This window comes from Pelodiscus sinensis, chromosome 27 (assembly GCF_052426305.1).
Source record: "Pelodiscus sinensis isolate ZL-2025 chromosome 27, ASM5242630v1, whole genome shotgun sequence".
NCBI lineage: Eukaryota > Metazoa > Chordata > Testudines > Trionychidae > Pelodiscus > Pelodiscus sinensis.
The window spans coordinates 13,776,623-13,803,980 of NC_143078.1; the positions used below are offsets into that span (position 1 = coordinate 13,776,623).

General features: G+C 51.7%; 1 protein-coding gene across 2 annotated transcripts; it reads right to left on the reverse strand.

Moving 5' to 3' along the window:
• Positions 1-486: 486 nt before the first annotated feature.
• SHISA4 (shisa family member 4) lies at positions 487-27,298 on the reverse strand. Of its 2 annotated transcripts, none has more exons than XM_075910247.2 (5): positions 27,023-27,298; positions 12,346-12,517; positions 4,360-4,493; positions 3,648-3,827; positions 487-1,160 (listed from the first exon to the last, which is right to left on the reverse strand). In XM_075910247.2, exons 1-5 carry the CDS (start codon positions 27,093-27,095, stop codon positions 1,114-1,116), a joined length of 606 nt encoding a protein of 201 aa, XP_075766362.2. In that variant the 5' UTR covers positions 27,096-27,298; the 3' UTR covers positions 487-1,113. The 2 variants fall into 2 exon arrangements, with proteins under 2 accessions (XP_075766362.2, XP_075766361.2); XM_075910246.2 differs by lacking the exon at positions 27,023-27,298 and adding an exon at positions 17,126-17,734.
• Positions 27,299-27,358: the final 60 nt, after the last annotated feature.

Sequence of the window (27,358 nt, forward strand, 5' to 3'; positions counted from 1 at the left end):
CATGAAAGGACCCTCGCTGGCCCTGGCAAGTGACCCTGGATACACGAGCGAGTCTGGGCCCATCTACTGTTAGCATACGGTGCCTGCCTTGGGGAGGGGGTCCATTGGGAGCAGCAGGCCCCACTGAGCTTCTGCCCCAGTGCTACCAAGCGGCCCCCTGCTCTGCTGCAGCCGGGCAGGGCCCTCATGCCACCCCAGACAATCGTTCACAGCCTGGGGCAGGGCTGGCTTCTGCCAGGAGCGCAAGGGGCCGAGGGTCACACCAACAGGGCACGGTTCCCCCTCACAACTGGCCTATTGAGACCCTGAGCTCAGGGGGAGCCTCAGCAGAGGCGGCTGCAGAGGGAACAAAGGAGCCAGTGTCTGGCTGCACAAGAGCCCATGTTGTGTATTTGGGTCCCTTCTAACTCAGCCTCTCTCGCGGAGGCCAGACAGAGCCGCGAGCAGTGTTCCCCGTACACGGTGTGCTTGGGCGGCCATTCAGGAGAAATTCAAATGTCGCCCAGCTGGGCAGCAGAGCGCCCACAGCTAGACTTTTATTTTCTTGCTGGTGGTGCACTTTACACATGCCATGGTGTGCATAAAATTTATTCTGCAAATGGATGGAAAAGACTAGAGAGAACATTGACTGTGACCCCCTTGGAAATGATGCAGAGACTGCGGGGGGATCCTGCTCGGCATACCCTGGGGGGCCACCGGCAGGCCCAATTGGCATGCCCTGAGAATTGTGGGGGGTACCCCATTCAGCATGCCCTGGAGGGACCACTATGCTCATGGGACCACAGGGCGACCCCTGGGCATGCCCTAGCAACTATGGGAGTACCCCATTCAGCATGCCACAGAGACCCACTTGCCATGCCCGGGGACCACAGGAGGACTCCATCCAGCAGCCCTAAGTGGGCCCGTCTGTTTTGTCAATTGGCATGCTCTCAGTGCAGCAGGCGGGAGAGGACCGGGGGGGAGGGGAGAGGTGGCAAGGGCTAGTCTGGAGCCGGGCACAGGATGGCTGAGGTTCATAGGAGCCACAGTGCAGCAGAGAAGCCCCCGGCAGGGGCTCAGAAGCGCCCAGTCCAGGGCCCAAGGCGCTGACTCCGCAGTCTCTGGAGGGTCCCCTCAGGCTCCAGGGTAGGTGGGCTGTGGTGGGAGATAGGGTGGGGGCGCTGTGGAGGAAAGAGATGGACAGTCATTCAGCAGAATGGAGTGCAGCGGGTGAGAGGCTCCCATGTGCTTTGGGATAAGGTGAGTGGACGAGGCTGCAGCACACCCAGCCGATAGGCTCAACCCACCTGTTGCTATGGCCAGCTAAGGGCACGCTTCACTCTAGGGCTGACTGAACTGCTGGGCCCCTGGGCAAGGTGGGGTGGGCACCACTCTGTGCTCCCGGAGGGGCCGGGCCGAGGGCAGCCAGCCCTCAGCACGACATCCCTCCCAGCCAGCACTTTGTGCCTCCCAGACCGTGCTGCCCAGGGCTCCGGTGGTGATATATAGGCCTCAGGGCAACTGCCCACTTTGGACCCCCGTCAGCGGCCCTGGGTTAGGGTAGGGATTCCAGCCCAGCTCCCCAGGGCCATCAATTCGGAGTCTGCTGCAGAGATGCATTAGCAATGGCCATGCTATGCGCAGCTAAGGCCCCCACAGCACTCTCACTCCAGCACTGAGCAGGGAACCTGCCTCTGAGCCGTCCAGGGTCAGACCGTTCCCCTGCCCTAGCGCCAGAATCCCCCTCTTCCCAGCCATGGGGTCATTTTAGAAGCTTCATGCTGCCACCAAGGGCCTGTCTCTACTAGCCCAGAATGGGCTCGGCTTGAGCGCTCGCCCCACAGCGCCCTCGCCAGGGAACGCACGCCAGGGAGTGGTCGGGTGCCGTGCTACCTACAGACAAGCTTCCCGGGGCTGCTGCCTCCCAGCAAGGAGAAGCAGACAAGCTCTGAAGAGTAGGAATCCAGCACAGCCCTGGGCAAGTGGAGCTCATAAGCTGAGGGGTGAATTCAGACCCTGGGGAGCACAAGTGGGTCAAGGAGGCACGACAGCACTGCCAGAGGCACTTGGCGACAGCACGGGCACATGGCAAAGCGGCATGGGGAACAATGCAGATGCCCCCTCTCCTACATGGGGAACAATGCAGACGCCCCCTCTCCCACATGGGGAACAATGCAGACGCCCCCTCTCCCACAGGGGGAACAATGCAGACCCGCTGGGATGGACGGGAGGAGTGCTGGCCTTTTCTGAATATCCCAGCATTCAGTGACTAAATGGTTAAACTCAGGCAGCTAGGGGGTATTGGTAGGGAGCTCGGAGAGCCAATGGGAGGAGGTGTTGAGATCTGAATTGGAAGATATACCCACCTGTTGTTGTTTGTGTGAGTTTAGAGCCAGAAGTTGGGGGAACAAGAGGAATTGGATCAAGCAGAACTACCACGGGCATGGAACTGGACTGGATCTTGAAGCACAGATCATGAGTAGATAGGGTAATGTCTACTGAGATGAGACCTGGTTATTTTCATTCTTTTGGGCTGTGTCTAGACTGGCAAGTTTTTCTGGAAAATCATCTGCTTTTCCGGAAAAACTTGCCAGCTGTCTACACTGGCCGCTTGAATTTCCGCAAAAGCACTGACGATCTCATGTAAAATCATCAGTGCTTTTCCAGAAAAACTGTGCTGCTCCTGTTCGGGCAAAAGTCTTTTTCCGAAAGACTTTTGAGCAAAAGGGCCAGTGTAGACAGCATAGTACTGTATTCCGCAAAAAAGCCCCGATCGCGAAAAAGGCGATCGGGGCTTTTTTGCGGAAAACTGCATCTACATTGGCCACGGAAAAGCATCCTGCCAATCTAGACGCGCTTTTCCGAAAATGCTTTTAATGGAAAACGTTTCCGTTAAAAGCATTTTCGGAAATTCATGCCAGTGTAGACGTAGCCTTGTTGTTTGGTTATACTTCTCTGTGCTGAGTCCACGTGCCACCCCACTGTACTTTAAGCGGAATCCCAAGGATGGAATTTTCTCTGTTTTTAAATTGGGGGGGGGGGCAGTTGCTTTAAAACACCTAGCAACAAAGTATGCTTTATCAAGTATATCTTTTTGTTTTGTTTAATAAAATCACCTTTTTTAAGGCGATGATTTGCTTCTTGTGCCCTGGAAGGTAACAGGAGCTCTGTGTGTACATGCCTAGTCTGAGAGGTTAGCTATCAGAGATTACAGAGGTTAGCTATCAGAGATTGTTTTCGCTTTGGCTATGTCTAGACTGCAGGCTTCTTTCGAAAGAGAAATCCGCTTTTTCGAAAGAGAGCACCCAGCGAGTCTGGATGCTCTCTTTCGAAGACGGCCTCTTTACATTGAAGAACGCCTTCTTTCGAAAGAGGAACTTGCGAAAGAAGGCGTTCTTCCTCGTAAATTGAGGTTTACCGCCATCGAAAGAAAAGCCGCGTTCTTTCGAAATAATTTCGAAAGAACGCGGCTTGAGTCTGGACGCAGGGGAAGTTTTTTCGGGAAAAGGCTACTTTTCCCGAAAAAACCCCTGAGTCTGGACACGGCCTTTTTGTTCAAGCTTTCTTGTGTTAGGAGGGAGCAGGCGAGACCCAGGGCCCCTACTTTGAAGGGACACACCTCGGTAAAGAAGAGCTTCAAGCAGTTTTGTGGTTCCTACTGCTCTTACCTGTTGGGCTGTAAAGTGGGTGGCCTGCTGGGTACATCGGATACTGTGCTGCAGGGGCCGTGGGGGCATACATGGCCATGGGGGCATAGCCTGGCTGGGGAGGTGCAAAGCCTGCTTTGGGATCCACAGGGTAGGTGCATGGTGGCTGAGCTGGGTAGCTGTACAATGGGATCTCCTGGCCTGTACGACAAAGACAAGATTTCTTGAAGCCCCCGAGTGAGCCGCCGGTGCTGCTCTCCTGCTGCAAAGCAGGGGCACGCTGCAGCAAATTGCCATTTTAAAAACCTAGACAATTACACATAATCACTTATGGTAAAAAAAAGAGTAAAGTTGCAAAGTTAAAAACTCAGAAGTTAGGAAATTCCAGAAATGAGGTTGCGTATGCAACCTTGACGCAGCCCCCCTTGCATGTATGCACGATGGTACATGAGCATGTTGATTCTTCCCCAGGACCTGTGCCGCATTCAATACTCAGGATGGACAGTATTTTCTTCAATATTTTCTTCCCTCCTGGACATACATACTACAGGCACCCTAACCACATCCCTCTCCTGTCTCCCCCGCCTAGCGCCAAAGAGAACTAAACCAACCAACATTTTCCAAGTACGTCTTGTGCCAGAGCCCTTTGGATGCCTCCTCTGCTCCTCCTCCTGGGCCCACCCTGCTCTTCCCAGGCTGTAGCAGCAGACGGGAATGGTGTTGCAGCCCCTACCGTGGAAGGGTGTCCGCGTGTGCTGCCGTCTCTGGTACAGGTAGCAGCAGGAGCACATGAAACAGCAGATGATGGTGGCAACGATGGCCACAAAGAGGACCACGGCGGAGGCGATGCCAGCGATGGTCTTTGGGCTGTGGGGCACAAGTAGACACGATTACAGGGCAGTCTCAGGTAGCGGCCTGAGGGCCCAACACTGCCGGGCCCTGGGCCAAGTAAATCCTTCCCACATGCCGTTCACGGGCCCCCTCCAAGGCTGTGGAGATGAAAGGGTTAATGGGTAAGTTTGGGGGGGGCGCCTGGCTAGGACTTGGGACCCCATCCTCAACCCGGAGAATGCCCCCACCTGACATTCTGGGCAGCACTTTGATGGAGGAGAGGCTGCCTGTGTCAGGAGTCGCTGAAGACCCAGCTCATAGAGCAGAGAGTGCAATGGAGAAGAGAAAGGCAGCCGTGCAGAGCTCGCCTAATGTCTTTGCCCTACTCCTCAGCCAAAGCTCTGTGGGCTTCCTTCCGCTGCGGAGATGAGAGACCTGCTGCCACCGGCGTCTGGGACCCGCATGGGAACGGGGGCGCACTGGAGCACAGCGCATGCCACGTAGCACTGCCCCCGCCATGCACCGCCACGCCTCACACCTACAGGGCCGTGCATGCCTAGTACACAGCCACACGCCACCATCGCCCCGCCTACGTGGCCAGGCCCCACACCCTGACCTCCTCCCTCAGCCCCTCCCCACCCCCCATCTCCAACCTGAATCCGTCCGCCACCCTTCCCCCTTTGTTCTGCCTTTATCCAGGGCCCTCACCCCTCGTACAAATCCTCCCTTGAGTCTCCCACCCCAGCTTCCTCTGCTTTTGCTTCCCCCTCCACGCCTGGCCACTGTGGCTACTCAGGGGGCCTCAGGCCTGCCATCATCGCTGAGTTGTGCTGGCTGCAAAGCGTGGCATTTTCCAGCCATGGCTGGTGAGCACGCTGAGCCCTGGCCTGTCTGGGGCTACCCTGCATTCCCGCTGCCAGGCCCCAGTAGGGCAGCGTGGCGAAGATACAGCAGGCGGCTCAGGCTGTGCGCAGACAACACCCCCTCGCTCTGCTCTGCGCAGGTTCCCAGCTGAGTGGGGCCAAACGCAATCTCACTCCTTAGCTTCAGAGACACCCCCACTGCAGGCACGTGGAACGCCGAGCTCACCGGAGCAAGGGGCTGGTTGGAGAGCTCAGAGCAAACACCAATATCAGCCGCTTCCTCCCGCATCGAAGCCCAGGTGCCTGGCACAGCAGGGGGCCCAGCGGGGACGTGGACCCCCTGCGCCATCTTACTCTGCATCAAGGGTGGGCAGGTGACTCTCTGGTTGCACCCTGGTCACTAGCCACACATGTTTAGTAATGACACCTCCTGCGATAGCAGCTTACGTGGCACACTCGCCCCTGATACTCATCTGCTGTGCATGGAGAGGAAGTCAGAGCAAGGGCACTCCACAGAGAGGCCCCGATTCAGCACTGCACTCTGGCCTATTTATTCCAGCTCCAGTGGCACAGCGAATTCCTCTGGCTTGGGGGAAACCCTGCAGAAGACAACGCCTTTGTAATGGCTCTGCATTGCCTTCACGGCTCTGGCCCAGGGATGTGCTGAGGACAAAGGGAGCATGGCCAGAGCATTGTGTAACCGCCACCGGGCGGGTTTGAACTTGGGACCTCGGGAGCTGAATCTAGGAGCCTCCACCGTCTGAGCTAAAAGCCAGCTGGCTCCCAGCCCGTGCTGTAGAGGTCTCTTGATCTTAACTGCGGCTGTGGTCTAGGTGCCACTTGCATTGCTCAGTAACCACACTAGGGCTATGTCCACACTCACGGCTTCTTGCACGAGTAATATGCAAATGAGGCTAAGCGTGGAATATCGCCGAGCCTCATTTGCATGCCTAATGAGCCACCATTTCTTTCAGAAGAGGCTCTTGAGCAAGAAAAACCCTCTTGCGCAATGCCCTTACACCTATTACTTTTCAGGAAGAACGGCATTGCGCAAGAGGGTTTTTCTTGCGCACGAAGGGGCAGTGTAGACACTCCTTCTTGCGCTAGAGCCTCTTCTGAAAAAGATGGTGGCTCGTTAGGTATGCAAATGAGGCTCGGCGATATTCCACGCTTAGCCTCATTTGCATATTACTTGCGCAAGAAGCCGCGAGTGTAGAGATAGCCTAGGCGTGTGGGTTACAATTGCTCTGCTCTGCCTCCCTCTGACAGGTGTCAGGGATAGAGACAGCTCAGCCCTCTGACAGGAATGGGCCACCCATCGGCACCGGTGGGAGGAGCAGCCCCTTTGCAGTACTCCCTCCTCCATAAGGAAATGGGGTGACCTGTAATGTAACAGGGTCAGTATGGGCAACAGTTCTTCCATCCCCAGGCCCCCGCCTGGCAGTGCCCCACGGATCAGTCCCCCCATTACTCAGCATCTGAACGGAGCCACAAAAAAAGCTGGGGAGACAGGATGGAGTGAAGGGCCCCAGCTGCCCACCTCAGAGCCAGCCGGTGCCGGCTCTCCTCATGCTGAACTCAGAGCCTGTCTGAGAAGCCGACGCCAGCCCATGCAGAGCTGATGCTGGTGGGAAGTGCTTGGGAAAACTCAGGTCCTCTGACCCCTGCTATTGAAGGCTCTGCTTGCAGGACATCAGTCAGCAGCTTGGGGGTCCTTCTGGGCTCTTTAAAGCCACCGGTGCTCCAAGAAGGCCAGCAGCAAATGCAATTGCGGGTGCCCTACTTCCCACTGCAGAGCTGGCCAACACAGGCCCAAGCTCGATTATCCCAACTTGCTGCACTGGGGGATGAAAGCACAGGGCCTGGAAAAGCTCCCGAACACAGCTGCACAGAGCACCAGAAACACACGCAGTGCTGCCTCCTCACACAACACAAGGCAAGGACTCTGTCCAGTCAAAGCCCCATAGCACCAGCCCTCCCGACTTGAGACTTCCTCAGTGCAAGCCGCACCTCTCCAGCACAGGAGACAACTACTACAGCAGCCCGACCCAGACTGTGCAGCGCCCTCCTGGCATGACACACCCAGCACCGCCTGCCGCCAAGCAGCTAGACCAGGGATCTCTTAGCTTGCCCTGCCGCCCTCCGCTTCCCCTGCAGCTACGGCCATTGCAGGGGGTGCAAGAGGTGGGGGTCATGACTACTGAAACCAGATAGTGCCAGCCCCTCCCAGTGATCCCCAAAGCCATGTCATGGGGGGAGAGGGCGGGGCGATGGTGGGAAGGGGTGGGGCTTTTGGGGCTGGTGATGGATAGCTCCCCCTCCCCCCCATTGCCCAGTTGGAGTCGCTCTGACTGGGGATGGTCCACGGGCCAGGAGTTCGAGACCCCTGATTTAGAGTTGGTCACAGTGACAGCGGAGAGATGTCAAAGGCCACAATGCACACACAACTCAAGGGGGGCATGGGCATAGGAACATAACATAAGAATGGCCATAATGGGTCAGACCAAAGGTCCATCTAGCCCAGTATCCTATCTTCTTCATGCAGAGATGAACACATCAGCGAATCTTCAAGCAATCCCTCTCCCGTCACCCATGCCCAGTATGACAGAGGCTAGGAACACCATTCCTACCCATTCTGGCTAATAGCCACTGATGAACCTAACCTTCATGAATTTATCCAGTTCCTTCTTGAACCCTGCCAAAGTCCTGATCTTCACAACATCCTCTGGCAAGGTTGACTGTGCACTGCGTGAAGAAAAACTTCCTTTTGTTTGTTTTAAACCTGCCTCCTATTAATTTCATTTGGTGACTCCCAGTTCTTATGTCATGGGAACAAGTAAATAACTTTTCCTTATTCTCTTTTCCAGTTATGATTTTATAGACCTCTATCCTACCCCACCCTCATCCCCTCCTTTCTAAGCTGAAAAGTTCCAGTCTTTTTAATTTCTCTTCATATGGGAAATTACTTTACATTTGTCAACATTAAATTTCATTTGCTATTTTGTTGCCCAATCACTTAGTTTGGGGAGATCTTTCTGAAGCTCTTCACAGTCTGCTTTGCTCTTAACTATCTTGAGCAGTTTAGTATCATCTGCAAATTTTGCCACCTCCCTGTATACCGCTTTCTCCAGATCATTTATAAATAGGTTGAATACGATGGGTCCCAGTACGGATCTTTGGGGGACCCCACTAGTTGCCGCTCTCCATTCTGAAAACTGACCATTTATTCCTACCTTTTCTTTCATGTCTTTTAACCATTTATCAATCCATCAGAGGACTCTCCCTCTTATCCCATGACAACTAACTACTTAAGAGCCTTTGGTGATGGACCTTGTCAAAGGCTTTTTAGAAATCCAAGTACACTATATCCACAAGCTCCCCCCTTGTCCATGCATTTGTTGACCCCCCTCAAAGAATTCTAGCAGATTAGTAAGGCATGATTTCCCTTTACAGAAACCATGTTGACTCTTCCCCAACAAATTATGTTCATCTACGTTTTGTAGGAGAAAGAAATAGCTTGAAGCATGGGTTGGTGCTTGAACCAAAGTAAGCAAAAATTATGCTATGAGTAATACACAGGCCATGTCAAAAGCATTTGTTTGCCTGCAAATCAGCGTCTCTCGGCACTAGAACTGCTAGCACTGCTAAAAGTACATGAAGTATGTAAATGCATTCCACTAGGACAGTACAGGGACACCCAGCTGAGTACATGATAAAACAGTTTCAAACAAGTGAAGCAAAAGCCTAACAACGGTAGTGAATGCTTTGGAGGAAAATACAAGGGGAGATACCAAACATGTCATTAGTGCATAAGATAATACATACAGGGTGTATCATAAATTGTTCATTTCTGGTTATAAATATTGGGGTACCTCACTTAACACTTTGGCCAGCCTAGGGAGCGATAGTAAAATCCATACTATCGATTAAGCTGTGTCCATTGTCCCGGGTACAGATATTAGGGGCTTGGAGGCCATCTGGCTACCAACAACTATTAATGTACTTCGTTCGACAATAAACTTGACTCAGGTGCCTTTGTATCTTATCTGAGTCTGCTGTCTTTAGGGGTTTTCATAAAGTCTATAATGCTAGCTACCTGCGCAGAGCTGGCATAATATTATACCGAGGGAGCATATGGAAAACACACATAGCCAAACGTTTATCATCACTAATGGAGCAGGAGACCTGTCAGGACACCACACCAGTAAATCCTAAATTTACGGTATCACTGTCCTGAACTACTACATTGGTGACCCCAAGCACGGATCTGGTAATTAAGCTGCAGGAATCATGATCTAACACGGCAGAAAACCATGTGTTAGGGAACCCTCTCATCCCCACAGAGGTTGCTGAAGCATGAACCCGCTGGATTGCCGGTAAAGGGGCTCCATTTAAATTTTACAAAGAAAGTGGGGAAACATGAACTGACATTTGTAAAGCAATGGTAGAAACTGAAGCTCTAAAAATAGTAATAAAAGTAAAAGAGCTAGAACTGGGTAATTAATGTCTATGGCAGTAAGATGGCTTAAACAGCATTCCACTAAACTAGCTTCCCAAGTAAATGCAAAAAATAAAGATCTAGAGGCTATTAAGCACTGGAAAACTCAGGCAGAACAACAGGCGGTCCAGACATATAATTTGCTCAAACAAGTAAAGTAGGAAAATAAGAAACTGGGAAAAGCTGTTGAAAACCTGCAAAAGAAAGTAGCAGCATCCCCTGTCACTAAACAACAAACTGCAAGCACTTTCACAGTGCCTGGAACATGGGGACAGAAATGGAAACAGGAGGCCCTAGCTAAACTAAAAAATGAAACGTGAAACAATTGCTGTACTAGGGACATATGGAATGACCCTAATGGGCCATCCTCTATTGACCCCCTGGGCAAGAGCTACCACACCAAAATCTCCACCTTACGATATGAGCCAGGTTTTGGAAAACACTCCATCCAAACCTGGATCAATTCCTGTTAAAATAGAAAGCAGAATAAATGAGAAAATACAATTGAACAGTGAAAGACTAGAAAACCACACCTCACATCCACTATCCCAAAGAACTCCTGAAAACTCTCCAATAAGTACAATATTAAAAAAAAAAAATACCACTCAACAAAAAGGGGGAGGGACAGCTCGGCTGATACCTGGGGGTCCCACAGCTGTGTGCCACGTCCAGGTCTCAGGAAGCATGTGTACTACTTCCCCCTCCCCAAACAGCCAGCATGTTTCCTGAACAGCTGGGTCTGTCGTGCGCTGGTGACTTCCTTCCCTCTGCTGCCTTCCTGTGGAGGGGGAGGGGTGTAAGAGTCCCGGGACTCTCCCCCTCCCCTTCCCCCATGCAGGAAGGCAGCAGGGGAAGGAAGTCATCGGTGCATGACAGACCCGGAGTTTCAGGAAACATGCCAGCTGTTTGGGGGAGTGGGGAGCAGCAACTTTCCGTTAAAAGTATTTGTGCAAAATCATGCCAGTCTAGACGCAAGCAAACAGTAAAAGCAATCAAATCAAAACAGCCATCCGCAGTGCCAAAGGGCTGGAAAAATTGGTAAACAAAACCACAGAAGGTCAGGGCAGCAAAATCCCTTAATACTGGAAAGGTACAAACCTCAGTAACACTTTAATGTGCCTCTGTATATCAAACAATACCCAATATCTCAGGAAGCTAAAACAATTTTTGACCTGTCAGGACACCACACCAGTAAATCCTAAATTTACAGTATCACTGTCCTGAACTACTACATGTGCCTGACAATTAATTTGCTTGGTATTGACATTAGATTTACCAATCTGTAATTGCCAGGATCACCTTTAGAGCCCTTTCTAAATATTGGCAGCATATTAGCTATCTTCCAGTCATTAGGTACGGAAGCTGATTTAAAAGATAGGTGACAAACCACAGTTAATAGCTCTGCAATTTCACATCTGAGTTCTTTCAGAACTCTTGGGTGAATGTTATCTGATCCCGGTGACTTGTTACAGTTAAATTTATCAATTTGTTCTTAACCTCCTCTAATGACATCTCAAGCTGGGACAATTCCTCAGATTTGTCACCTCAAAAGAATGGCTCAGGTTTGGGAATCTCCCCAACATCCTCAGCTGCAGACCAAAGCAAAGAATTCATTTAGTGTCTCTGCAATGATCTTATAGTCCTTGAGTGCTTCTTTGGCATCTCGACTGTCCAGAAGCCCCCATTGTTTGTTTAGCAGGCTTCCTGCTTCTGATGTACTTAAAACATTTTGCTATTACTTTTTGAGGTTTTGGCTAGCTGTTCTTCAGACTCCTTTTTGGCTATCTTTATTATATTTTTACGCTTAATTTGACAGAGTTTATTATGTTCCTTTCTATTTTCCTTACTGGGATTTAACTTCCACTTTTTAAATGATACCTTTTTATCTATCATTGCTTCTTTTACTTGGTTGTTAAGCCACGGTGGCACTTTTTTGGTTCTCTTACCGTGTTTTTTAATTTAGGGTATACATTTAAGTTGGGCCTCTATTATGGTGTCCTTGAAAAAATTCCATGCAGCTTGCAGGGATTTTACTTTAGTCACTGTACCTTTTAATTTCGGTTTAACTAACCTCCCCATTTTTGTATAGTTCCCCTTTCTGAAATTAAATGCCACAGTGTTGGACTGATGAGGTGTTTTTTTCACCACAAGGATGTTGCATTTTATTACATTATGGTCACTACTTCCAAGTGGTCCAGTTATATTTACCCCTTGAACCAGATTTTGTCCCCACTTAGGCTAAATCAAGAATTGCCTTTCCCCTTGTGGGTTCTAAAACCAGCTGCTCCAAGCAGCAGTCATTTAAGGTATCAAGAAATGTTCTCTTTGCATCCCGTCCTGAGGTGATGTGTACCCAGTCAATATGGGGATAGTTGAAATCCCCCATGGGTCTTCAACTCCTGGAACTGGAGGCAGGAGGCTCCTACCTATAACCCTCCTGACACTCCCTCTCTGCAAGGACCCAGTTCTTCCCAGGGGAAGCGGTGTGCCCAGCCAGGAGCTCTGGCTAGGCTCTATGCTCCCTCACCTGAAAGCAAGACAGTGCTTCTGCTGTCGCTCCGTGATAAGCTTCAGGGGGTCCATGCAGCAATAGCGCTGGTAACAGTTACCACAGCAAAAGGTGAAGAAATTGCAGTCAAAGCCAGGGTGCCATGAGCCATTCTTGTCCAAGTACCACAGGCAGTCTTCATCTGCCAAGCCTGTGGAGAGAGAAGCCAGTTTCCACAAAGAGCCCCCCGCCACTGTCCAACCCACCAGCCCGGCAATCAGAAGGCAGGCAGGGTCTGGGAAGCGCTATGCAAGTCCAGCCTTCCTGCTGACCCTTTGCTAGCTCAGTGCTGGTGGCAAAGAGCAGGTGTCCGGGACAACACAGGTTCTTGCTGCAGCAGACTGCCATGGCCTCTGCTCAGAGTTACCAACTGGGGAAGCTTTCCAAGGACTAGTCCCGAACTGGCAGGAGCAGGACGTTTGCAGCTAATGCCATGGTTACGGGGGCACAGCTCAGAGGCCCAGATGGGGATGAATTGCCCTCTCTAGACTAGAGCCTCAGGATCAGTCCCTTTCTGACTGCCTTGTATCAGGCTAGGGCATCCATGATGGATGGGTCCTGAGGTGAAGCACAGACCCACACGGCAGCAGGTACCTTGTGCGTAGAATACAGGTTGGGATAGGGACTCCATGCAAGCTCCTGCCTCCACCCCAGTCATCCAGAGAAGAGCTAAAGGTAAAAACACCTCAGGACAGCAGGCAGGAAAGAAAAGCAGAGGCCTGCGGACTGGACTCCTCACAGGCACAGGAAGTGCCTCACGGAAAGCCACTCCAGCTCACCCCACACCTGGCTTTGCAGTTCGGATGGCTGAGTTTTCCGTTAAAAAAAAAAAAAAAGTTTTCCGTTAAAAGCATTTTCGGAAAAGCGCGTTTAGATTGGCAGGACGCTTTTCCGCAAAAGCACTTTTTGCGGAAAAGCGTCCGTGGCCAATCTAGACGCACTTTTCCGCAAAAAAGCCCCGATCGCCATTTTTGCAATCAGGGATCTTTTGCAGAAAACAGTACTATGCTGTCTACACTGGCCCTTTTGCGCAAAAGTTTTTCGGAAAAAGACTTTTGCCCGAACGGGAGCAGCATAGTATTTCCGGAAAATCACTGACGATCTTACATGAGATAGTCAGTGCTCTTCTGGAAATTCAAGCGGCCAGTATAGACAGCTGGCAAGTTTTTCCGGAAAAGCGGCTGATTTTCCGGAAAAACTTGCCAGTCTAGACACAGCCAATGAGTCAAAAGGGTCATTTGAATCATCGGCCCATTCATTCAGCTGAAACCATTTGCTGAATTTGACCCACGTTTGCAAATAATTTTGAGGGTCCTGAACTACCCACCTCTAATATCCACCAGCCCAGGCTCTTTGCTTCCACCTCCAAGACAGCTGCCCCCCAACTTGTTCTTCCGGTGAGCTGTGTTTTGATGCACCACTACACACGCCTCCCCAAAGCAACGCTGAGGCTGGACAGCTAACAGCGGTTTGACTTTCCTTTCCCCGCTATGTAATGATAAAGCTGATCACACCCATGCATGGGCTGCAGGTGAAACTTCCCCTTGAGGATGCTAGTCCCAGCGTGCCTCTTCCAGCAGAGCCCTGCCCCCCACTTGCCACTCTCAGCCCCTCCCTCCTACCCCCCATGGTCCCAGCCCGGGGCTGAGCTCTCAGCCTCTGCAGGGGCTACAATGGGCTCTCTGGCCTGGCTGGAGCACAGAGTCTGGAGCCTCTTCCCGTTCCACCCACAGCCTGCCCCCTCACCCCAGCAAGGCCAAGCTCCTTGCTCACTACTCTTCTCCCATCCCTGGCCCTGAGACCTGATAAGTTCTGTGCCCCGGCCGTGGCTCTGGAGCCATCGTGACGTGCGAGAGATTTTTTTGGGAGGCCCCAAATCCGTCACTGTCTCCCCCTCGGTGGTGCGAGGTTTGGGAGCCTTTGTCCCTGGCCTCCATTACGTGCCACCTCTCCAGTCACGTAAGAGCCTGTTTCTGCGTAGAGATCACTAGGGGTGTGTCTAGACTACATGCCTCCTTCGACGGAGGCATGTAGATTAGCCAGATCGGAAGAGGGAAATGAAGCCGCGATTAAAATAATCGCGGCTTCATTTAAATTTAAATGGCTGCCCCGATCTGCCGATCAGCTGTTTGTCGGCAGATCGGGGGAGTCTGGACGCGATGCCCCGACAAAGAAGCCTTTCTTCATCGACACAGGTAAACCTGGTTTCACGAGGCTTACCTGTGTCGATGAAGAAAGGCTTCTTTGTCGGGGCATCGCGTCCAGACTCCCCCGATCTGCCGACAAACAGCTGATCGGCAGATCGGGGCAGCCATTTAAATTTAAATGAAGCCGCGATTATTTTAATCGCGGCTTCATTTCCCTCTTCCGATCTGGCTAATCTACATGCCTCCGTCGAAGGAGGCATGTAGTCTAGACACACCCTTTAGCTGCAATCCCCGACGACACAGATAAGGGACAGATTCTCCAACGTGGGGTCTCTGTGGCAGTGGAAGTCCCAATGAAAGGCTGTAGCACCAATAAGGTTCCCCACTTTGGACTCAGTGCAACCCCTAAGAACTCACTGGGCGAAGCGGTGAAATCTCAGAAGACGGGACTGCAGCTAGAGTCAGGGGCGGTGGCGGGTGTACGATGCTGAATACGGGGACTTTACTAACCTCAGACAACCAGCTGCAAGGGTGGCGCAGAGGAAGACAAAAGACAGTTGTGGCATCACAAAAGGGGATGGAGAAAGGGACTGAGCACGGTTTGCACACACTGGCAGAAAGGTCTATGCAGTGGGGGGATTGCAGCGGAGGATTGCTGATGAGCAGGCTACCTTCAGTCAGGGCTGGCCTGAGCCATTTTGGCGCCCTGGGCCCCAGGCGGGCGGTGCTGCCCTGGGCGCCTGTGTGAGCCTGCCCCCCGGGGTGCGCGGGCACATGGCGCACACGCGAGCCCACCCCCCATGGTGTGCGCACGACACATGCGCTGCCCAGACACCGCCGCTGGCACGCAGCCCGGGGCTGCACGTGCGGGCTGCACCTGGCTGTGCAAGGCCCCACGGCCACGGGGAAAAGGGCACTGCGGCGGTTAACGTGGCCTCCGCCCCGGGTGGCCACTGCAGCCTGCCGGGATCCGGGCTCACAGCGCCTGATGGCAGCTATGAGGGGCGCCATGCGCCCCTTACAGCTACCATCAAGTGCTCCCAATCGGTTGGCGCCCGGGCAGCTGTCCAGCTCGCCCACCCCTTAGTCCGGCCCTGCCCTCAGCAGATATGCATTCAGCTCATGGGATGCTATGTTCACAGAGCTCCTCCCATCTGACTCCAAACAGCCCTCACTGAAGAGGGCAAGACAGTAGCAAGGACATCTCTTCAGGCCTCCCTTGACTTCGCTGCAAGGACCCTGTCCTTGGGGATGGTCATGAGACGTTCCTCATGACTGCCAGGGCAGCAATGGTATATAAAGGCTGACACAGAAGTCCCACTTCAGAAGGCTCCATGGTCAACCTCGATGGGAGCGGCTAGAAGAAAATATTTTCAACACCCGTGCACGTGATGCATGTGCACCGTATTGAAATCACATGGGCAAGCACTCAAAGAATAATCGTTATTATGGTGTTTTCCCTTTCCCTTTTAATAAAAGTTTTCTTCTGTTATACACAGGCTTGCTGCTTGCAAGAGGGAAAGGATTGCCTCTGAGAGGTACCCAGGGTGAGGTTTAGTTTTCCTAGATTCCTGGCTAAGGAGTGGAGCTGGTTCTGTTTTGTAATGTTATGAAAATCCCTAGATATTGAAGGCCTGAAAAAAGAAGATTAATTGGGGGGGGGGGGGGGAACCCAACAGTCCTAAAATATGTTAAGGGCTGCTATAGACAGGCTGTTCTCAGTAGTGACAGATGGCAGAACAAGGAGCAATGGTCTCAAGTTGTGGTGGGAGAGGTCCAGGTTGGATATTAGGAAAAACTATTTCACTAGGAGGGTGGTGAAGCACTGGGATGGGAGTAGTGGAGACTCCATCCCTAGAGGTGTTTAAGTCTCAGCTTAACAAAGCCCTGGCTGGGTTGATTGAGTTGGGGTTGGTCCTGCCTAGAGCAGGGGGCTGGACTTGATGACCTTCTGAGGTCTCTTCCAGCTCTATGGTTCTATGATTCTATGGATGATGCTCAATTGTTTTCCATGTCCACTGGAGGTGGGACAGGAAGTAATAGGCTTAACCTGTGATTCTACATCTATCAGAGATGGTCTAGACATGAGGGCAGGGAACTGGACTTGGTGACCTCTCGAGGTCCCTTCCAGTTCTAGTGTTCTTTGATTCTATAACCTGCATCCAGCAAGATTTCAGTTGGGTATGAAGAACAGTGTTTCAACGACATAGATAGCTAAGCACTGGAACAAGCTCCCAAGGGCGATCATGTCCCCTTCATGGGAGATTTTTAAGAACAAGTTAGGCAAACACATGTCAAGGGAGGTCTAGGGTTACTTGGTCTTGCCTCAGCGCAGGGGACGGGACTTAACGTTACCAAGTCCAACATCCCTAACAGTTCTAGGACTCTATGGGGGCTGGGCGTTATGGCTCTGGTTGCCACACATACCAGGTGGAAAGCAGGGGTAGGAATCTTACCAGCGTCACCCCTTGCGGGGTTCAGGGCCCAGGATAAGCCCCCTCCACTCCAGACCCTGCTCCTGCCTCTGCTCCCCCTGGAACCTCCTTGCTCAGGGGATTACCTGGGGGGGAGGGCCTAGTGCTGGAAGCAGGAGTTGGGATGCCCATACTCACCGTGACAATGGAAAATACAGCTCCGGGGCACAGCATGGGCTGGGGCTGAGGCGCTCTGCTTCCCACTGTGGCAGTGAAGTGGAGAGACCTTGCTGGGAGATGGTGGAACAGAGCAGCCCAGGGCTAGGTCGCTCTGCTTCCTATGGCTCCTATGGTGAGTGTGGAGAGGGCCCAATTCCTGCTGGCAGCACAAAGCCCTCAGATCCCCCAGGCCACCGTGGGTCCTACCGGTCCCCCCAAAGCGGGAGGCTTGGGCAGCCATCCCAAACCATCCTACGGACAGGATGGCACCGGCTCTACACTTCACGCCCCTATATGAGCTACTACAGTATGAGCCCTCTTCTGGCCAGAGGCAGCAAGATCCTCAGAACAGCTCCCATTAACCCCCCTCCACATCCAACCCTGAAGGTCTTATCACAGCCCTAAAGACTTACAATCTCCCAAGTGTGTGCTGACTGCCTAGCTGGGGGGGAACTGCTGCCACGCCTGCCCTAAATGTTCAGGAACTGAAAGGCAAAGGCTGCTCTGAAACCTGACCCAGCCTGCCTGCTGACAACTCAACACTTGGGCCCTTGGCCTCCCCAGAGCTCCTGGAGGTGCCCTTTAGCCTGCAGCATGCCCAGTGCCACCCACCGCGTCAGCACCAGCTCCTCTTTCAGGAACTCTCCTCTGCTGCTGGCCTACTTATGGTCTGCAGTTGGCACAGCTGACAGGTTCTGTTTGAAGCCCTCTGGGAGGTTGCAAATAGTTCTCCCAGGAAAGTGGAGCTAGGAATTTTGCTGCTGTGCTAGATGGGCATTGGGCACACTAGAGCAGTGGTCACCAACCAGTCGATCGGGATCTACCGGTAGATCCTGGAGCCTCTGACAGGCGATCCTGACTGGTTTGGCCAGGAAGCTATCGAGTGCTGGCACTTCAGTTGCCTCTTCACCCACTGTCATGCTGCTCCTGCCCTCTGCCTTGGCGCTGTCATGCTGCTCCTGCCCTCCTGCTTGCTGTGCAGGGTGTGGGAGGGAGAAGAGGGGGGGCAGATGTCAGGGTGTCTCTCCTCCCCCAGTTGTGGATAGTCGGGGAGGGCCTGCTAGCTTTCTGGAGTACTGCAAGAGGAGGCTGCAGAACAGTGTGATGACTAGAGCAGAATCCTCATAAGGACTGTGTTGCAGTACACATCAATGCCTGCTGTATTTCAGCATGATGTCATCCCCCGCAGAAAACCTTTTTCCTGTGCGGGCAGGAGTTATCATAAAGCTGGGTGTGGGCTCCTTAGATGAGAATTCTCCAGCCTTTGCAAACTAAGCCCAAGATAATGAATACTTATTCAGCGAGGAAAAAGCATCTCCATCACAGCAGTGGTCTTTGTTTGGGGTTCGGTTTTTTTCAGAACTTTCTGAACAGCTACCCTCACATGTGGCTCACCCACATCGTGAAGAAGAGAGCTAGCCAAGACAACACAGCGTGGGAAACTATAAACGATTGCATACAGAGCATTGGAAGGGAAATATCTGATCAGCCATGATGACAAGAATAACTGCACTCTAGGAAGCAAACAATAAATATCTGCAAAGCCCGAAGAGCTGCACACAAACACATCTGTGTAATTATGTACACAACTCAGTGCAGCAAGTCACTGAACTCGAGTATCTAAAACAGCTACAGCTGAAAAGGGGTAGGGGCTGCCCAGGAGAGTCTGATTTTCCTGTCTTCTGATGACCCTTTAATGGCAAGATGATGACCTAGAAGGTATTTACGTTTTCGCTTTTTTCCTCGTGGGTCTTTATTATTAGTTTTGGGTCACAAATATCAGCAATATTAAGGCTGCCCTTCTTAGGTTGTGCTGAAGGATTTATGGATGGTCTCAGAGTCGTGGGCTGTGAGTTCTCAGAAAGGCTGAATCTTAACAGCTATTTTTCAGTCTGGTTGGGCCATTGGCATAAACAGAAGTTTGAAACAGGCTGATCACAAAAATCTCTCTCTCAGCGAGGTGATGCACCGACTGCGTTTCTCATCACACAAGAGGCTGCCCAGAGACCAAACCAGAATTTCAGCTGTAGTAAAAAACAATATACATACATGTTTTGGCGAAGAATCCTTCCAGGTTTTTTTCCGATTTTTAAAGACACAAACAAGAGTCTGAAGCCTAATTTTCCCCTGTGCAGAGCTGAATGTTGATGAGAGACTGATATTCCTGACTCTGCATCAGGTTACTTCTGTGAATACAGCAGATACTGTTACAGCCTATACGCAGAGATTGCTGCAGTAACAAATTCCACTCACCTACGCTGGACTCCTCCAGCTGTCAATCTCTGTTGGCCTCTCTCACCACCAGTCAGAAGGCTCTGGGATGCAGTAAGGCTTCTGCTCCCTTCCAGGGCTCAGGGAAGTTATAGTTCATTAAACAACATGGCACCAGACACAGATGTGGATGTTGGAATCCCAAGCAGCCGCAACAGGCTGAAATTGGTAAGACTCCTAGACACTGAGGCTGTGTCTACACTGGGCCACTTGTTCCGGAAAATCAGCTGCTTTTCCGGAATAAGCTGCGAGCTGTCTACACTGGCCCTTGAATTTCCGGAAAAGCAACGATGCTCTACTGTACAAAATCAGCCACTATTACGGAAAAACTATTCTGCTCCCGCTCGGGCATAAGTCCTTATTCCGGAACACTGTTCCAGAAAAGGGCCAGTGTAGACAGCCCAGTAGTCTTTTCCAGAAAAAAGCCCCGATCACGAAAATGGCGATCGGGTCTCTTTTCCAGAAAAGCGCGTCTACATTGGCCACAGACACTTTTCCAGAAAAAGGGCTTTTCCGGAAAAGCAGCCTGCCAATGTAGACGCTCCTTTTCCGGAAAAACTGAAAACGGAATAGTATTCCATTTTAAGTAGTTCCAGAAATTCATGCCAGTGTAGACACAGCCTGAGAGTAGGTGGGTTTCCCTTCCAGACCTGCCAAGCCAAATGAATTTGGCAGAAAAGCTACCACACTTGCCCACACAGATCCTTGTGAACGGACTTGGAAGGTTTAGATGTTTATTGGTAAATGTCAATTTCACCACACACACACAAACCTATGAAAAAATATTTCCAGAACACTAAAATAAATTTACAGAAAAGCAAAGTAAGATAATGCCACCTGAGATTTTAGTAGTCAAAATACAGTGATTGAGACTCTGAATGAGGATTGTTATAAATGGACTAATGAATGAACTGTAAAAACAGGTATAATTTGTTGATTAAGGATATTTACTATATTTTGACATGCAATGTTGACAATTTATGTTTTAATAATTTTAATAAACCTTGAATTTTTTTGAATATCAACATTTATCATTAAACATCTGCTGTCATTATCTGAATTATAATTTCCCCCAACTGTGAACATTTAAATCAATACAGATAAAAAATGCTTAAACACAGATATTATCCATCAAATTATTTTAAAAAATCCAATTCTGCCAAGCCTACTTTTGAGCACTCTCGCCAGACCAGTGATGTTTCAGAGGTGCCTGTAGTGTACAGAAACGTGTACAGAATTGCAAGCAGGCAGATCAGGAACACTAACCCTAGCTCTTCCACTAGCTCGTGTAACATTCTTGGGCATTTCACAATCCTTTTCATTGACTAAGCTAAGGCCTTGTACAACACCAACATAAGGCAAGTCACCTTGCCCCAAAACAAGCCTCATTCCTGAAGGTTTCACACTAGCACTGAGGGGGACTGGACGTCCCAGAGAACTACAGAGCCTTGGCCAAGAAGTCACTAGCATGAATCCAGCCCAACTTGGTGAGGGTCCCTCAGTTTCAGCTTCTACATCCACATCTTGTTCTGCACTGAGGGCTTGCCACACTTGACAAAGTTGCTTATTGGAGAACACGACAGCTAACACATTCTCAATCCCAGCGCACAGACAAAGCAAATTGTCGATTTATACTCCTGGGGGCATTCTATGCTAACCATTAAACATTCTACAAATTACAGTAAAACTCCAGTGGTCCGGCATCCAATGGGCCGGCACTCCTGATAGTCCGGCACCATCTGGAACCCGGAAGTGCTCCGGGCAGCCAGACAATTGGAGCTGCTTTGCCCCCAGCTTCCCCGATGCAGCCGCTGCTGAAACTGACCAGCGGCTGACTCTGGGCACTCCAGCTGCTCTGCCCTGGTTTCCCTGAGTCAGCCGCTGGTCAGTTTCAGCAGCGGCTGACTTGGGGACACCTGGGGCAGAACAGCTGGGGTGCTGCCAGGTTGGTCCCCTAGCACCGCCCCTCGGCGAGTAGATTACACGGCGAGTAGATTACCGCCCACAGCACCCGTGGCGAGTAGATTACAACCCAGAAAAGCCGGGTTCTGGCGATCTGTGCATGCGCAGAACACCGGACAGCGCGGCTCGGCGAGCCCTGCCTATAACCACCCAGTTCCTGTTTCTCTGCCTTATTCCCTCCCCACCAAGCCCAGCTGAAGCTTGAGCCCCACTATCCAGAGCCAAAACCGAAGCCCAAAGCCTGCAGTCCTGGGCAGCGAGGCTCAGACAACGAGGTTTACCGCGATCGAAAAAACTGCTGCTTTCTTTCGATTTACTTTCGCGGCTGCAGTCTAGACACAGGTGCAGTTTTTTGGAAAAACCCCTGTAGTCTAGACACACCCTCTGTTCCCTTGCTGTGCCTCAGTGGGCAGCATGACTGAGCTGGGTCCACAGCACCCAGATGGTAGACACCAGTCACCCCAGAGTCACTGAATCCACAGAATCCAGATTGCGATGGGTGCGGTCACAGAAGACCCCTTGGGGCTGCTTCCTGGAGTGCTAACAAAGCCACTGACATTTGCCTCTTTGCTCTCTGGGGCTTCTCACCACCGGGTCCTGCTGGGACAGCTCACCTGGTCTTCCCCTGCCAAGGCACAGAGCTGAGACCACCGCCACCCTGAGGAGCAATATATATATATATGCTGAAACTCTTCAGCTCCAAGGAAAATGCAGTTTTGGTCCCAGTTTCCTGGGAAACCACTCCCCAGATGGGATCAGAAACCCAAATGAATCATTCAAGCAAGCCCCCTTTATCAATGAAAGGAGGATGTACACACTGATTGCTCTCCCAAGTAACAATTATTTGCAGTGGGCTTGATAGTAAGTAAAACAGATTTTATTAAGTACAAGCAGTAGGATTTAAGGGGCTGTAAGTGAGAACAAGCAGAGCAAAGCAGAATAGAAATTTCAAAAAACAGAAAATGATTAGAAGCTTCGGGGGTAGCCGGGTTAGTTTATACAGCAGTGGTCCCCAACCATTTGAGGCTGCCAGGCGTCAGGGGGCATAGCCGATCGCCTGCCGGGTGCCAGAGGGCGCGGACACTTGCACGCCTGGGGGTGGGGCCCCCTATAGCTGCGGGGGCGGGGCCGGCGCTCCCCCACCGCCCAAACACCACGCGCCCAGAGCACGGGTGGCCAATCCATGGCGCACCCGGGGCCGGCTCCGGCACCATGCATGCGCCACGTGTCCGGGGCCAGGCCAGCCCCGAGCACTTGGCGAGCGCACACAAATGCCCCCGCGGGCACCATGTTGGGGACCACTGCTGTACAGGATAAACTAAAAAGACAGCAAAAGGTCTGGTATCACTGTATAGACTAACAAAACACGTAGACGGTATCACGAGCTTTCATGGGCACAGCCCACTTTGTCAGATGACAGGAGTGTTAGAAGTCCAGATCCAAGAATAAGGAAAGGAAGAAGGCAGTGGAGGGTGGGGAGAATAGGGAAAAAAGAAAGAAAAGGAGAAAAAAAAGGAGGGACAGGAAGAAAAAAGAACAAAGCCATCGGGTGGCTCGCACACTATGGGTACGTCTACACTACATGGCTCTGTCGCCAGAGGCATGTAGATTAGGCTACCAGACATAGGAAAATGAAGCGGCAATTTAAATAATCGCCGCTTCGTTTAAATTTACATGGCTGCTGCGCTGAGCCGACAAACAGCAGATCAGCTGTTTGTCGGCTCAGCGCAATAGTCTGGACGCGCGGGTGGCGACATCAAAAGTATTTGTCGACCACCCATGTATACCTCATTCCAGGAGGCATACCTGGGTGGTCGACAAATGCCTTTGATGTCGACACCTGCACGTCCAGACTATCGCGCTGAGCCGACAAACAGCTGATCAGCTGTTTGTCGGCTCAGCGCGGCAGCCATGTAAATTTAAATGAAGCTGCGATTATTTAAATCGCCGCTTCATTTTCCTATGTCTGGTAGCCTAATCTACATGCCTCTGGCGACAGAGGCATGTAGTCTAGACGTACCCTGTGTTCCATATCCTATGACTTAACCTTCCAACCAAATAATGGAGGTGCTAATGGTTCTTATCAGCTTCTTGTAACTATTTAGTCTTTAAGGTGCTACTAGACTATTTCTTGTTTTATTTATGAAAATGATTAGCTAGCTCTAAGACGTATTGTTCTTATCCAGCTAAGCCTCCACACCAGGGAAGTTCCTTTTTCCCTGGGGTCTCTGGTTCGTTCTCCTGGGAGTGACATGCCAACCAAAGACCAAGAGCCTGCTAGCTTCCCGTAGTGTTATAGATTTCACTTTGGGCAGGAATTCTCTCCCCCTCCTTCTATGGAAAATTACCTGTTTAGACCGTACAAGTTGGAATGGTCACATGTATTCCTAAGACCAATCGCTGCTTAGACTTAAAGGACAAAAGCGGCTGTTTCCAGATGATCACCCAGACAATGAGGGAAACACCCTTGATGGCTTTCACTTGCACATTTAAAACCATAAACCATTCCATACTCCACGTATCCAACTTTACACACAAGAGTGATACATACATACGCTGACCAGCCATCCCAGAAAATTGGGGACAGTCCCAATTTTTAATCTCCTGTCCTGGAGTCCCCGTGAAGCATTAAAATGTCCCCAAAAGTCCAGAGACTCCAAACGCAGCTGCTTGTGGCTGCTCCCCACCAGGGCCGGATTAAGGTATGGGCTAGCCAGGCAGCTGCCCAGGGCGCCAACCTATGGGGGGGCACCTGATGGCAGCTGTAAGGGGAGGAAATTGACTAGCCCGGAGTAACTGCCTGCGTCTACACGTGGCAGTGAAACGGGAGTTCGAAGTAAACCCCTAACTTGAATTAGCTGTTAAACCTCATTGCACGAGGAGTAACAGCTAATTCGAGTTAGGGGTTTGCTTCGAACTCCATTTCACTGCCGCGTGTAGACGCAGGCAGTTACTCCGGGCTAGTCAATTTCCAAAATAGCGACTGCCCGGGAACATGCTAATGAAGCGCGGGATATTTAAATCCCGCACTTCATTTGCAATTTCGGTCGCCCTCATTAGCCTCCCTAGCTCGAACTAGGGGACTAGTGTAGACGTACCCTGAGTGAACAAGCCCTTTGTGAACTCTGTGAAGAGGTGAGATGCTTCCAGTTTCAAGGGATTTGTTCTTCTGTCTTTGGGCTTCACCTTGTCTACACCTGAATGGAGTTAGCTGTGACAACACATTTCTGAGTTATTTTGACACACGCAGTAAAGCCTGTGCTTAAACACCCCACATCCAGCAAGAGAAAGTGCTGCTGTCAGAAGAAGTCAATTCAAAGTCTCTCCGATTTTCTACTAGGCAATGAGGCTTTGACTGACTGGTCCCTTATATTTCTGAAGGGTGACTAAATGTTAACTGGATCTTCTTGGGTAATATCAACAGATTATTTTGGGTCCAATCCCAATTTAAAATTTAAATTGGGTCAGGCCCTTTGTAAGGAGATTGGGAAGTAGTCTCATTTGGCAATTATTATTAGGTATTATTTACATAATATAGGCATTGCCATCATGGTACTGACATATACATTTCTCAGTAGCTTTACATATAAAATAGCCCAGCCCCATTGACCTCCATGGGAAATGTACTTTTCAAGCAGTGGTGGTGAGGGTTACTGACATGGTGTTCTCCACCCTGTACTTGCCATGGCTCGTTCAGTTATTCCGGCTTGTGGAAATGGAGGACACTTGACAGTTTTGCAGTAATTTAAAAAAACGCAGTTGTACTACGTGTCATTAGAGATGTAAATTCCCATTAATCAGTTAACCGGTTAACGTTAGGTCACACTGGGGCTGCCACTGGCTCCCAGCCCCTGTCCACAGCAAGCTGGACTCTGTACAGAGAGAGGCTGCTCTGGACACTGACGCAGTCCCTGCCTGTGGGACTCCAGGTTCCCCAGAGACAAGGGCTGCTCTAGATAAAAGCAATCCCTGTCTGCAGTGGGCCCTCTGTGGGGCTGGAACAGCCCCCTGCCCAGAGCAGGTGGGGAGTTGCTCCAGCCCTCTCTGATAACCAGTTAATAGGAACCTGTAAGCCTCATCGGTTAAGAGGACTCAGAAAGCTGTCTAATGAAATTGTGGAATAGTTCTGGATGATTCCCAGGCTCTGGGTCAAATGGGGCTGCATCTACATTGCAAAGTAATAGCTCTCAGAGCCGGAATTTCATCTTGAATCGAGGCTGGAACCCCAGTGCTGCAATGCCATGGGACCCTAGGTCTGGGGCCTGGGTTGATACAATTGCAGGATAGTTGCATGGGGGGAGGGGGGGAGCTTCTATAGTGCCCAAGCCCATCGCTATTGGTAGAGAAGGTGGGAAGAGGTCTTAGAGCAGTCACATGACACCCTTTACTTCTAGTCATGTGTAAATCTTAACCCTGGAAGCACTACCCCCAACGGTGGGATTTCCTGTGGCAGGTGGGCAGGGCCTAAGGGGTCAGGGCTAATGTTTCCCTATTTTTGGTTCAGAAAACATGGTCACCATATACACCAAAATCTGTTGCAGATCCAACAGATTGTGACATTAAAATTTATATATTTTGTCCAAAGCATCTTCAAGTTAGGCATATTAAGTCAATTTCATAAAGCATGGGGGGATGGTTTGAGACCCATCACACAGATGAACACACAGCCCCGTGCCGAAGCTCGGCGCACAGTCCCACACGCCCAATTACCTCTGAGCCTCCAACACAGCCCCTGCACCAAGCCCCTCTATCCTCTGTTACCTCCGCACCCACACCCCCCCCAGTGACACAGTGGGGATCGTAGTCACTGTTTGCTTTACTATATTGCATGTGATTTTTACTGTCCTGTAGTAACTCCCTCTGTGTTCCTCAGTTTCCCTTGCCACTGCTCTACGATCGAGATAGGGATGGGCAATGCAAGTGTGATTCACGGGGACAGTATACAGCCCATCATATAGGCAATGGTCACTAAACTGAGAGCGCGGGGGGTGCCCTGGTGACACCTTTGCCGGGGAAGCTAGAGTAAAGAGGAGGCAAGGCTGACTGCAATCTGGGACTGGTTGCTGAGGGTGTGGGTTTTTTTCGAGGGGGCTTGGAGCAAGATGGGGGCGCAGGGCTCCTTCTCCCTAAGGTGGATTGTGCTGACTGCTCTTGGTTCCTATGCTAAGAAGTCTGCGCTACACTGTATCCGTGAACCAATACACCTTCGGTTCTAGCTACGGGCTGAGAGTCCCATCTGGCCGTGGATGGGGGTACAGGGCCCTGCGGCTCCCCACACTTCGGGGACACCCCCCACGCCCAGGCCCTGCATCCTGTGACCTCAGCACCCACACATATTCCCCCTGCACCGTTTTTCCATCCCGTCATCTCAAAATCGACACACCCTCTCCCCCCCACCCCCTGTCCCTCCTTCCCCCGCTGTCTCAGCATCCCACATGCTCCCCCTCAGCATCCCACATGCTCCCCCTCCTTTCACCAGCCCCCCACGCAAGCCCCCCCCCCCCGGCCCTTCCCCACACCCCTCTCTCCCTGCCCACCCCACTGTCCTGCAGTTTCCCCTCCTACCCAGCCCCGAGCCTGCCCCCCGCTCGCACGGCCAGGGCCCCCGGGCAGGCTGGAGCTCAGCCCCGGCCCGGCTCTTACCCAGCGAGGCGGTCAGGCCGAAGAGCGCTAAGCCCAGCAGGGGCCAGGCGCCGCGGGGAGCCCCGGCCCGCATCCTCCCGCTGCTGCCTGCAAGCCCCGGGGGCGGCTAGTGCCGCGGCGGGCGGGTCCGCCCGGGGCTGGCGCCGCAGGAAGCCGAGTGGCGGCAGCAGCTCCAGCCCCAGCGCCCCTCCCGTCGGGCCGGCCGCCTTCCCCCAGCGCCGCGCCGCTCCGCTCCGGAGTCAGACCGCGAGCCGAGAGCTGGGTGGGCGCGCGCGTCCTTGTCCAGTGTGTGCGTGTGCGCGCGGGCCTGGTGTGTGCGTGTGCCCGGTGTGCGTG

Bases quoted from the DNA above. Each gene is read 5' to 3' on its own strand.
- SHISA4 (XM_075910246.2), bottom strand. From the start codon at position 17,387: ATGGCTGCCCAAGCCTCCCGCTTTGGGGGGACCGGTAGGACCCACGGT. The intron at 12,518-17,125 runs GTGAGTATGGGC...CTCTCTCCACAG, and splicing joins CTGTATTTTCCATTGTCACG to GCTTGGCAGATGAAGACTGC. The intron at 3,828-4,359 runs GTAGGGGCTGCA...TTTGTCGTACAG, and splicing joins CACGCGGACACCCTTCCACG to GCCAGGAGATCCCATTGTAC.